The sequence below is a fragment of the Homarus americanus genome, unplaced genomic scaffold, assembly GCF_018991925.1.
Source record: "Homarus americanus isolate GMGI-L3 unplaced genomic scaffold, GMGI_Hamer_2.0 scaffold46583, whole genome shotgun sequence".
In the NCBI taxonomy this organism is placed as follows: domain Eukaryota; kingdom Metazoa; phylum Arthropoda; class Malacostraca; order Decapoda; family Nephropidae; genus Homarus; species Homarus americanus.
Window position 1 is genome coordinate 1,117,380 of NW_024731675.1, and position 13,486 is coordinate 1,130,865.

The window sequence follows — 13,486 nt, forward strand, 5'->3', positions numbered from 1 at the left end:
TCTTGTCTGACCATGAAATTCCGTTACTTCGCGTATTTCCGTTTTTATATCTCTCTAGGAAGTAAATTAACTCTCATTTCCTTATTTTTTTTACTCCATACTGATGTTAGGGATATTTGTCGTTTATTTAGAGGTAATAGAAGAAAGGTTACTACATATAGAGGCAAGACCACTGACACTAGCCATCATCTGTTTACATACTGCTGGGTCAAACATAACTAAAAATACCTATTACTAGCATTAATAACTACAATCCTATTTAAATTAATGTTTATAAATGAATTAGAATATTATATTAATTTTATAAAGATAATTGTGGTGGTGTGGGTATAATAATTTGTATATTAGTCTGAATTTATCTTAAGCTCGCGGACGCCTCAATAACATAAGGGAATAAGTATGTAAAATTATGATCGTATTTATGATTTATTAATTAAATATTTGATTATTTTATATATCTAATAAATTAAATTAAATGATTTACTATAATTTAAGTGATTTAATTAATATATTTAAAGGATAATTGATAAATGTTTGTTAATTTAGGTCATTGATCCCTAGAGCCTGGTGGAGACATGGCGGCTCACATGATATCGTCTGCTCTAACAACACTCCTCATTAACGAACCATTTACTCATCACCTCCTCCGCCACAACCTCCACCGAACCATCCAACAACGGAGAAAAACAAGAGGGATAATCTACACAAGTTTTGAGTTATATTCATCATCATGGCCGCTAAAAACAGACCATAGAAAGACATTGGTTACTGATCGTCTCTCTTCTCCTTTATGTCATTTCTCTCACTCTTATATCAGTGAGGGAGGAGAATTATACACCTACAGGAGAGATAGTTGTTTATCTCACCCCAAGAGAACTTTAAGGTGGTGTGAGAGACAGAGACAGACCAGATCCTTAACGTCGGTAACTGTAATTTCCTTAGTGTTTCCTCATAAGATAATTCCTTTTACATTTCCTCTAAATATGTTCAAGTTTATAAGGGATTCATTCGTCCTAACTTGGAGTACTGCTCTCATATCTGGGGTGGCTCTTCAACTGTTAGATAGGGTGGAATCAAAGGCTTATTAACTCTCCTCCTTTAGTCGACAATTTCTCTCCCCTTTCTCTTCGCCACAATGTTGCTTCACTCTCTCTCTTTTACAGGTACTTTAACGGGCAATGTTCAGTGGATTTGGCATCCTGTGTACCGCCGGCAAGGCCGTGGGCCCTTAACACTAGTCTTGCCCGCGGTGCACACCATTTCTGTGTGGATGTCGGTCACACTATAATAACCCGTTACAGTACCTCCTTCTTTCCTCACACAGCCAAACTGTGGAATGCTCTGCCTTCTTCTGTGTTTCCAGGCTCTTACAATCTGTCTCACTTTAAAAAGATGGTTTTCCGGCATCTTCGTGGTGTAGATTAATACAGTATCACTTTTTTCTTTTCTATTTTTAATTTATTTTTACTCCAACCTTGTCGCCCCCGGGCTCCGTTGTGGGTAGATGACCTGTGCCCGGGTGGACTAATCCCTGTAAAAAACAAAAATAGATTAGGTAAGGTTAGACATCCAATCCAGTTGTTTTTCTGATGGTTTTTGATGTGTTTTGGACTTTTATGTTGGTTGATGATCACTTTTTGTGATTTCCTCGACCCAAAACCCCGGGTTCCCACTGGGGGTCCCCTATTACTGTTGGATAAGGGGGGGGGGAGGGGGCGTATCTCAAAAACTAGTGATTCCCGGTAGAATGAAGGACAAAATCATTCAAAATACGTCAAAAATCATCGAAAAAACAGTTTATAGTTTATCAAATTACAACGATGACTGCAACTCAAATCTTACCTTGTTTACAGAGTGTTGCATCGTGGGAGGCGGTGAAGGAGGAGAAGAAAACGATAAGAGAAGCTGGTCAGGACCTTCTCTTTGACCTCAAGGAGAGAAGGGCAAAAGTCAGGGAGAAGGTCGACGAAATTATTGAGGTCAGTACACAAACGTCTTTTATAAGGGTTTTGTACAGTAAACAATTTTCTGTACAGGTTGTACCTCTCTAGTCCTGCATTCTGTGGTCCAGAAACTCCCGTGGTCCGGAATGATTTTAGTTTGTCCAATAGGTAGATAGGCAGCTTTTTTTTTTTTTTTTTTACTTATCTGAATTATTATTATTATTACAGGAGTATTAAATTTTTGCCCCTCAGGCCCCAATGTGGGTCAGTGACCTATGCCCGGGTGGGCTAATCCCCTTAAAAAAAAAAAGCCGCGGGAAATTAAGGTTTGTTTACATCCGGCAGTTCGGCTGCTCTCTCTCTCTCTCTCTGCTTGTCTATACAGAGTACAACATTTAACCCTTCAATATATATGAGCAGTAAATAAGTGTTGCTTTCATATTCTTATGTAGAGTAATGACGATATGTTTTCACATGTGCGCACTTACATACGCGCAGTCTCACTTTTTTTTTTACCATTAATGGTTAGCTACTTATATTGTTCCATTTATTAACATTAAATAACATTACAGGTACTTCAAACAACCATATTAATTTTTTTACATTAATTTTACTACAGCTAAAATCAGGGTCTTATTTTCTTCAGTTTTATATGTAGAACCAATCAGTCACTGGTTTTGTAAGCTTTAACATAAACAATGCCGGCAGCCGTCTCGTGTCTAATATTCCACGTCTTATTAATAAATTGTATTGTTAATTTTGCACACACAAACATTAATTCAATAAAAACAAATTCAGAAACATTAATTAAAATATATACAGTAGAAGTCCGAAAATCCGGACTGCCCGGGGGTTGGTCGGTCCGGATTTTCGGAATAAAGAAGAAATGAACAGGTAAATTTTGATAGTCTATTCATTAGCAAATACTGAGACAAGGCTGTGAATTCTGGAATTTTATTCTATGCCTTTTTTATATCGTAAATTGTAGACTTTCCGATGTCGTATATTTCCATTAGATCAGTATTGCTCACACCACGTTCTAGTTTCTTAATTATTTAAAGTTTGTCACTCAATTTCAATGTGTTCTTCTTTCTCTTCACCCAACGAAGTTTATCTACTTTAGGAGCCATTATTATGGGCTTGTAAATACGTATGCTATATGTGGTAAATGGAGAGAGTAGAGACACAATATTACCTACATTGTCACAGTTTGATTGCTCGTTTTAAAATGGCGACCGCGTGGTCGCTTGTTGTCGCTGTGCAGCTGTGGCGCTCACGCATGCGCGCGCACACAAAAGCCCACCAAATTAAAAAGTTTAAGTTTTCAAACAGTCCGGATTCTCGGGCGGTTCGGATTTCTGGCATCCGGATTTTTGGACTTCTACTGTATGAACAGTAAATAAGTGTTGCTTTCATATTCTTATGTAAAGTAATGACGATATGTTTTCACGTGTGCGCACTTACATACGCGATCTCTCTTTTTCTTTACCATTATCGTTAGCTACTTCTATTGTTCCATTTATTAACATTAAATAACATTACTTAAAACAACCATATTAATTTTACTACAGCTACAGCCAGGGTCTTATTTTCTTCAGTTTTATATGTAGAACCAGTCAGTCACTGGCTTTGTAATCAACGAAAACAATGCTGTGTCATTTCCTCGTGTGTTTTAATATTCTACGTATTATTAATGAATTGTATTGCTCATTTTGCACACATAAACAATAATTCAATAAAAAAGACATTCAGTAATAAACAATAATGAATCTTTTGTACATAAGAGAAATGACGCTGTTTACACATTATGCACGTCGTCTGCACGTTGGCGGGCCGTTCAAACCCGTCGAAATTCAAGTTTCCGCCGTCAAAATTTTTATTTTTTTTTTTTTTTTGTGTTCCAATAAAATACGTTAAGAATTAAAAACTCGCGAAATTTGAGAAGCTACTATATGACATTTAACCCTTCAATATGTCTTCAAAGAGACCATGATGCAGAGAAAGTGGTGCTAGTGCTTCCAAGCATAAGCACAAGTCACCATCTATCCAGGAAAAGGGTGAATTTCCATGGTCCGGCACCGGTCAGGTCCCGAGGTTGCCGGACTAGAGAGGTACAACCTGTAGTACATTTTATCGGTCAGGAAAATTTAGTTCTGGGAATGAGGTTTCACAATGGCATTAAATTTCTACAAATGGTGGACACTTATGACGGCTGATGTGTAAAAAGCATAAATAAGTTTCATATATGATTAAATACAGCAAGTATATGAGTTAGTCGTAATTAGGTGACAGATAGACGGAAAATAGGAAGAAAATGTGATAAAAGTGTATGAAGAATAGGGAAGAATAAGGAAGGAAAATAGGAAGAAATATGATAAAAAATAGGAAGAAATATGATAAAAGTGGAGGAAGAATGTGAAGAATAAGGAAGTGTTATAACATACCATTGTCTTCCTCTCCGGTAATGCCTAACACTTATCTTGTATTTTACAGCGTGAGAACATCTGGACGGTGCCAAACTTATTGTGTGTGAGCCGCATAGCTTTCTCGCCTGTCCTTGTCCATTTAGTCGTGTCCTCAAACTACAGCTGGGCCCTCGGACTGTTCATGCTCGCTGGCTTCACTGACTTGGTATGTTCCCTCGATGAAACTCAACACTTGATTGTTTATTTTATTTATGGACTTATTTTTACCGTTTATTAGACGTTCGAGTCGTTGGTCTCTCCAGTGTTAGTACGAGAGGAAACTAGAGTGTGGGAAACCTTATGTGTCTGGGCCATGGTGCTGTTCAGAATGGTGGAATAAATCCTGTAATGCTTAAATAAACTCACCATCAGATAAATGAACCGAATTGCAGTACCGATTTGCAGCAAATATTCTTGGCTAGACTCCTGCATCCTCTCTCCACTTGCCTCAACCATCTCAGTCTGCCTCTACTCAAAGCTTCACCAACACTCAGTACTCAGCCACTCTCTTAACTCTCAACAGGACCTCCTCTCACAGTGTCACATCACACATCCACCCTCATTCCACCTCCTCACAATAATTACATAGTGAATTGGACTCCAGATGCTTCCCTCCAGAATTGTATCTTTTAATTATATTCTTCTGGTAAAATAATCATTCCAGTGAGGAAATTAATGATGAGAATGATTCATTGTTGTCTGCCCACAGCTTAATTGTTGTCTGCCCACAGCTTAATTGTTGTCTGTCCACAGCTTGATGGTTGGATCGCCCGGACCTTCCCTGGACAAGCCTCTAACTTGGGGAGTTTTCTGGACCCTCTGGCTGATAAAGTTCTTGTGGCTCTCCTGTTCCTCTCTCTCACCTATGTTGGCCTTATACCATGTGAGTATGTTGTATGTTGGCCTTATACCATGTGAGTATGTTGTATGTTGGCCTTATACCATGTGAGTATGTTGGCATTATACCCTGTGAGTATGTTGTACAGGTATTCCTTGGCAACTGACACATAATGGAACTGTGAAAAAGTCGTGAGTTACTGAAGTAATTAATTCCTTAATAATATAACAAATTCTGGGCTAAGAACCACCCACAACACTCCCATCTAGCTGTTGTACACACTGTCAAGCAAGAAAATAAAGCAGACATAAAGCAAACAATGTAAAGCATAAATGGAGACTGTTATATGTGCTTGTGAAGGTTCAGAAATATTTACTGCTTACCTCTGAAGAGTTAGGTGCTGTCTAGACACTAGTACAGTAGTCTTGGATTATTATCATCAGTACACTAGCTTTAATATTACAATAATTGCTTGTTTGATTAATTACAAGGTCTTTGGCTGGACTCATGTATAATAACTTAGTAACAACAACCTTGCCTGCTTCACCCCTAGATTGTTTATGACTCAGATGAAGATTTATCGATAATTTTCTTTTCATTTGCATCTGTTAACATCGCTGGTGGCATATCTTCACCCCGCTACCCCTTGTGCTACCAGTGGCTGTCTGCTATGTTATGGTTCTTTATCAACTCATAATTTTAGGTGGATGTACATAACTTTATTTATTAATTTATTTATGTTTCAGCTAGGTACAGTATACACAACAGCACAGTACTCGTCTATGATGTGCCACTGGGAAAGATAAACGGAAATATTCACAAGTAACTGCCGTAGTATATTAAGTAGTAAACATATATATATACTGTACACAGAAAGGTGAACATCAACCACAACTGAGAAACAACACCAGGGACAAAGAGACAAGAACCTGTCATGTTACACGTGGAATAAGTGCGAACTGTCACGGTATACATTATAATTATATTCCTTACCCATATAGACAAAGTAAACTAAGCTGTGAGGTGACCACTCAGTAACACAAAACACTTGATAGGTGTACACAGCTCAGGTCAAGAGGCTGGAGGGGGTCAGTGACTGGTACACCTGCCAACTAACCTCACAGTTGCCAGGTTGTTTATTACTCACTACAAGGATGTAAGCACTGACACAAATAATACATAATTTATAATACAGCAATACACTATATAACCTACACTGTATCACAACAAACATAACACAACACATGTAAGATGAAGAAAGAATAAACATGGTGAATAACTCCCTCCTTGAACCACCTGACTACCTCGTTCCCATCACACTGTACACACACAATGTGAAGAAAAGTTATCATAAGGTGTAGGAGAGGGGCGGCGTGAGGGAGCTTCATCACTGGGTGTAGGAGAGGGGCGGCGTGAGGGAGCTTCATCACTGGGTGTAGGAGAGGGGCGGCGTGAGGGAGCTTCATCACTGGGTGTAGGAGAGGGGCGGCGTGAGGGAGCTTCATCACTGGGTGTAGGAGAGGGCGTGAGGGAGCCATCACTGGGTGTAGGAGAGGCGTGAGGGAGCTTCATCACTGGGTGTAGGAGGCGTGAGGGGCTTCATCACTGGGTGTAGGAGAGGGGCGGCGTGAGGGAGCTTCATCACTGGGTGTAGGAGAGGGGCGGCGTGAGGGAGCTTCATCACTGGGTGTAGGAGAGGGGCGGCGTGAGGGAGCTTCATCACTGGGTGTAGACAGAGGCAACATCCCAGCTGGCCCGTGAGTGTTCAGACCAAGGTTATATCTGGAGCCAACAGCTTCACATATAGGACACAGGATGGTGTTGTAGCCATATTTTAGGGATAAAACCTGCTTCTTATATGCTATTAAATACAGTAAGTAAGATACATAATGATAGCAGTAAGAGGTGGAGGTGAAGTACAGTCTGTGGCTGCTGGTGACTCAGTGTCTAATTCTGGTGATGTTTCTCTCTACCACTTGCAGTACCACTGACGGGCCTCATCATCTACCGTGACGTGTTGATCATCGGAGGAGCTTCTTATGTCCGCTACAAGAGTCTCCCGCCGCCTGTTAGTTCGTCTCTTTACCTTTGTTTACCAGTGATTTACGTCGGCACACAATATGATTTTACGCCACACGAGAATTAGCACCCGAGTTTAGTCCACCCGATGAGTTAACACCTTACTCCAACCTGGGGTGTTAAGTTAGACTGGATTAGATTAAATAAGGATACTTAACCCTGACACTATCGGGGTATTAGGTTAGGGTTGAGTAAGTCAGGTCAGGTCACTTTAGGTCAGGTTAAGTTAGGTTAGGTCACTTTAGGTCAGGTTAGGTTAGGTTACCAATAATATTCAATATGATTATAACATTATGAGGAAGTATGCTGTATCATCTTCTCGATGGTCACCCGTTATACCTACTGAGTTTATTTTCCCGTTTATTGCTCGTCGTAAAATATAATAATCGTTTATGGTTCTCGAGTTAAAAAAACCAAATCCCTGTATTAAATATTAAACATGACTAATATTCCAACAGCGAACGGTGACGCGGTACTTCGACGCGACCCACGCCACGGCCAAGCTCGCCCCCACGACCCTGAGTAAGGTCAACACGGCCATACAGCTGAGCCTAATCACGGCCTCCCTCGCGGCCCCGGTCTTCTGCTTCACCGACCACTACTTGCTGAAGGCCATCTGGTACGTCAAAGAGGTTGTGTTGATACAGTAGTTGTGTATATAGAGTCAAGGTATTTACTTAACCCTTAATCAGTGACTCAGGATTCCCCACTCCCCCCTTCCTCCCACTCCCCTTCCCCCTTGCCTCCCCCACTCCCCCTTGCCTCCCCCACTCCCCCACACATACAGAAACAGAAGACAATCAACCCATAGCGTCCACTCATAATGGCCCCCGTCCCTATAGCTGCTGTTTGAAGATTAATGGTAAAATTTCGTAGGTAAAAATATTGAGATTACTTTTATTAATGGAGTTAAGTTCATGTTTTTATTATTGTATATATAACTAACTCATAAAAGACACTTAAAGGTTCTTGAGTGTTGATAAGATATTCAATAGGGAATTAACTTAACCTTGCATTAACTTATTCTTTACAGTACCATAGCAGTTAACTTGTGATGAAAACTCTGTGCATAAAATAAACAAGGTTAGAGGAATTAATAAAATAGTCTATAGAAAAATATTTATTGGAGGAAAACAATTACTGGGCCTTGACTATTTGTACAAGGTGTGTAATAATTGTGTAATGTAAACACCTCCCCCACACAAGGAAGACTCAGCCACCTCCCCCACACAAGGAAGACTCAGCCACCTCCCCCACACAAGGAAGACTCAGCCACCTCCCCCACACAAGGAAGACTCAGCCACCTCCCCCACACAAGGAAGACTCAGCCACCTCCCCCACACAAGGAAGACTCCCCCCCCCCATGAGGTAGTGTAGATGATTGTCACTTTGGTTTAGGATCACAAGACTGAAAATTTTCTGTCCCATCTTAAGCAAAACTGTCATGGGCACTCACTTGGTCTGCCTTGGCTGAGGTGTAACACAGTACAGCAGTAAACTGATGCACTAACGAGGTGGTCACGTAACTTTACATATTGTTACAGTCTCACGTCACATAGTATTCGTGTTTCAGAAATACGTTTTTTTTCTGTATATCCGTGTATTTTCAGGAGCATTTCTCAGTTGCCCTGTTTGTCACTTACCTGCGCTCGTTTGAGAAAAATATAAAAAATCTAATCATTAATCTGTTATGGTTTAGAAATATTAAGAGCATGAGTGTGTATGTGAGAAGTGAATGTGTGTATTGAGGCAGTAAGCTATAACTGTGTTCCCAAGTCTCTGTCAGTTATTCAACTACCTGGCTGAGTTATGTCGTGTCGCCCTGGGGATGGTTGGAGTCTACAGGTGATGGACGGCATTGATAACATTCTGGGGGCTACTGGGAGTGGTGACCCCCAACACTGCTAGGTCCATGTGATGTGGAGGAGCAGCTTTGGGGGGAGGAATCTGCTACACCTTTATCAGTCAACATCTTGAAACAGCTCTCATCAATGTCCATGTTACTGCTGGTTGGATTGTAGAGTAGCATGGTGAAGCTCTCTGAGACTGCACGTTCCTCCGGTGACACCACCTCTGGGGCTTCTCACAATGCTGGTAATGTGTTCTAAAGTTTGCCAGGTGCCCCACACAGACTTTTTCTCCTTGGTTGTGAATGACGATGTGTCTGGTACGAGTGATGTGGCTATCTCATGGGCAGGGATGTACCATAAGTCCTGACACATCCCAAATGCCACACACTGTTCCTTAATGTTAATTGTAGGGACAGACACAAAGACCACTACTAGTACATCAGTATCTAATGTTTATGGTGTAATTTTCTGAAATCCTTGGTTCATGGAATCAGCTGCATGTAGAAGCAGACGGGTATCTGCTTGTTCGTGGTTGCAGGGAACAAGCTGACTTGTATCGTGTGGAAAGTTGCACAAAACCTTGGGTGTACATGTTGTAACCTGCCACAGTCTATCCAACATGTCTTGTGAGAAAGGCAGAATCCTGGCTCGTTTTCTCTCACCCGAAGAAACTGCCGCTAGTTTGTTGGCTGGGGGCTGTTGACCCTCTCACTCTTATTCTGATGCCTTTTCCACGTTGCTCCCTCTACCACACAATGTCTGTTGACGTAGGAAGAAACACCTTCACTGTGTAGTGGTCAAAAGTCTTGGCACCTCTGGGTTTCAGCTCCATTGATAATGATAACATCTGTCTCTGGGCTGTCACTGTGTGTGTGTGTGTGACAACCTTTCTTGAGGCGTCACAGAAGATCAGACTTTATCCTGAAACGGAGACTGCCATTACTTGATATCGATGATGGGTAAACCTGGTTCCCGTGTTTGAAGAAATCGCCAACATTACCATCCAGTGTCTGACGAGCAATAAACAGCTGCGAGAATAAAACGCAATCACTTTTTAATGATGTTTTCTTCAGCTTTGTGGTGGACAGTTCCCTTGCAGGTGGACGATTGAATAATTGAAACTTATTTTCCATGATGGGGCCAGAAATGTGTCTCTTGACCAACAGTCTCTTGGTTACATTGTCTTGGTTCTATCCCATCGTCTCCACCATTCCACTTAACCTTACAACATCTGCATCACATATTTGGTGTCTAATTTCAACAAGTCATTACTCTATCAATGTATTACCTTGCTTATCTTCCAACACAAGAACCATTACATTAACCTGTTCACCAGACCTGCAGTGTATACTTAATGGTGATGTGTTTAATGTGACTCATCTCATCACAGTAGATTAATCAGTAGAGGGACTATCGGCTAAGAGTAAATGTGATGGTCTGTTTCAGGTGGGTGACAGCGGCTACTACCCTCAGTTCTGGCATCAGTTATATCTTCTCTCGAGACACTTACAAGATCCTCAGTAACATGAACAAGTCGCCTCAAAAATAACAGCAAAGGGTCGCCTCAGAGTAACAGCAAAGGGTCGCCTCAGAGTAACAACAAAGGGTCGCCTCAGAGTAACAGCAAAGGGTCGCCTCAGAGTAACATTCACCTGATCATAAAACACCCCATTTATTGCACCTGATTATTAAACGCCCTGATGATACTATTATATATTTTAATATAACCTAACCTAACCCAACCCAACCTAACCTAACCCAACCGCTTAAGATAACATCAGGGTATTTAATCATCAGGTGGATTAAGCTGGGGTGCTATTCTTCAGGTGACCCAATGCTCTAATCTTTAAGTTCCTTGTATATTATTTTTATAAGACAGGAAAGACGATGAAGAATTTTATATTATATCTTAACGTTGAATAAATCGTCTTAGGTTATGTTAACAGATGATGACCACTAAAATTTATAATGTGTTAAATGTCATTATATAGAGGTCTCCCAGAGTTAGTATACAGCGAAACCTCTATATTACGGACTTTAGTTGGCTGACTAACATCTTACATATACTGTAGTTTGTTAAAAGGCTTCATATAGAACGGACGACCCTCTCTCTCTCTCTCTCTCGGGGTGTATTCAAGATCGTTTTACATGGGCTCTCCTCACGGTGCCCAAGCCATGGTTGTTGGTCATACTCTAGGTGGTACAAATAGTGGTGTTTGCGTGGGACTTACTCCAGGTCTGTCAACATAGGAAACTAGAGAATGTTGGTACACAAACAGCTGTTAGTTGTGGCCGGTAAAAACCAAATAAAGATATAAAGAATCACTAGAATTATCATATATACTGTGCTGTACAAAGTGCAAATCTTGTGGTAATTTTTAAATGTGTCTAAAGTCTGTCGAGTCACTGAGTGGTGTTTGGTTACAACCGACCTGCTTGGACCGAGTGTACTCTCGTGCGTACATAACATGTAAAATTACCCCATGACGCTTCAACAAAGTTGCTTTCGTTGGTGCCAGATAACAAAATAAGTATTTCCTGTTTAATATGGCGAGGGTCCGTCCCCCAGGCTAGGAAGTTAGGCAAGGTTACGTTAGGTTTCTTTGGTTGGTTAGGTCGGGTTCTATTACATTCACTATTACTATATTCAGGTTCGACAGAAATGTATAAAATGAAAGGTACTCAAAATGATGAGATATATCTAGAACTGGACCCAGAAATATTGTGGGACATTATGGACATCAGTACTGAGTCCTAGGCTAATGTACTACAAGTATTGAAATATTTCATTATTTTCGGATTAATATATGACCATTAAAAATATTGACAACTAAAGATAAATATCCTGGAGTGTGTCAAACAACCCTTACTGTAATGTTAGTTATGGTCAATAAAACAATAGACGTTTTAAATGTATCTTCTATATTAGAGGCGAGTGAGTCGACACATGTGTTAGATTACAGTTGGTCTAAACACATCAACAAAACTGAAGGGACATTTCTATAGTAAGACCTTCCTCTATATTTACACCAGACTCGTCAATGGGTTTCATATTTGGCCGTCTCTGATGTTCGGTAAACAAACGTGAGATATAAAATGTTGGAGGTGAAGTGTGAATGTGTAAATGCCACATCCGTCCTTGTTCATCAGTGAAATTCATCATGTATGTATGATGATTATTTTTGTCGACTATACTAGAAGCATTGTAACATTTGTCATTATCTTAATAGTCAACGTTGATTTATCCTTGACGTAGGGCTTGCTTAGGGCGCCCACCTCCCCTCTCGTGATAATTCCAGTAGTATCAGTGAACATTCTCCGCGCCTCTTGAATGTAAAACGTGAGGATTTCTCTTGATAAAAGCCCACATAAAATGATCTTCAATACAGCCCACACTACTCTCATGTAATCCATTACATAGAAGTTGGACTCTATTTCTTAATAAACACATTTCTTCCAGTTCAAGAAGATAACAATGGCTGAATTGTTAATATTTTATATAATGAACACTTTATGGGGTGAGTGATTGAGAGAAACATTTTGTATCCCATCAAAAAACACGGTAAGTTCTCAGCCAATGTGGATTCACCCGACAAGCTGTTTTTGAGAGGACAACCCCCTTCTTCCCCTCAATGTTAAAGGAGAGCTTACAGTAGTCCACAAGCTATGGGGTAAAAGTATCGAGGATTTTATATTTATTTATTTTCTTAATATGAGAATTTTATCTTGAAGCGTTTGAAATTATCTTAAAACAAATGGCATTAAAATTACAATATTATTCTTTATTTATTTATTTGTTTATTTTATTAATAATTATTGTCCAAAATTTAATGGTCATAACTGAGTAATATCCTGAGGATGAATTACCATAATGCTAGTGTTAGCAGGGACAACTATACTATGTGACAGGCAACAGGTGTGTGTGTCTATAGAAGTCATCCTTATCAGCCAGACTGTCTAACCCAAGTACCAACTGGAGTATTACTTATGAGAAGCTAGAGTGTGTTGGGTGTGTTGAGGATGTTGAGTGTGTTGGGAATGTTGGGTGTGTTGAGTGTGTTGCAATTTTTGTATATGGCTACAGTATATTTACCTCAAGGGAAATAAAATAGTTTGTTCTAAAAGTTCTAGGTAAACGATATACTCTCTTAAAATAAATAATAATAACTACAATAAAAAACTAAATCATAAATACACAAAATTATAGAGAATATCAGATACATTTCCTGAACATTGTATAGAGAGCAAGAAGGGCATAGGTTAGCGTTTGTTGACATACCTTTACCCTCATTCCTCCCGAGCATTACTTCC

At 40.0% G+C, this 13,486-nt stretch overlaps 1 protein-coding gene across 4 annotated transcripts; it reads left to right on the plus strand.

Annotated features, from left to right (window-relative positions):
• The first annotated feature begins 572 nt into the window (after positions 1-572).
• On the plus strand, positions 573-12,996 carry LOC121867718 (probable cardiolipin synthase (CMP-forming)). Of its 4 annotated transcripts, XM_042367759.1 has the most exons (8): positions 573-929; positions 1,854-1,979; positions 4,437-4,574; positions 5,162-5,275; positions 5,338-5,353; positions 7,229-7,314; positions 7,784-7,944; positions 10,622-12,996. In XM_042367759.1, the coding sequence occupies exons 1-8, from the start codon at positions 576-578 to the stop codon at positions 10,722-10,724; spliced, it is 1,098 nt and encodes a 365-aa protein (XP_042223693.1). In that variant the 5' UTR covers positions 573-575; the 3' UTR covers positions 10,725-12,996. The 4 variants fall into 4 exon arrangements, with proteins under 4 accessions (XP_042223693.1, XP_042223691.1, XP_042223694.1 ...); XM_042367757.1 differs by lacking the exon at positions 5,338-5,353 and having other exon boundaries at positions 5,162-5,291; XM_042367760.1 differs by lacking the exon at positions 5,338-5,353 and having other exon boundaries at positions 573-923; positions 5,162-5,291.
• Positions 12,997-13,486: the final 490 nt, after the last annotated feature.

Coding starts and splice junctions, on each gene's coding strand:
- LOC121867718 (XM_042367757.1), top strand. CDS start 576: ATGGCGGCTCACATGATATCGTCTGCTCTAACAACACTCCTCATTAAC. Junction 930..1,853: donor GATCCTTAACGTCGGTAACT/GTAATTTCCTTA, acceptor CCTTGTTTACAG/AGTGTTGCATCGTGGGAGGC. Junction 7,315..7,783: donor ACAAGAGTCTCCCGCCGCCT/GTTAGTTCGTCT, acceptor ATATTCCAACAG/CGAACGGTGACGCGGTACTT.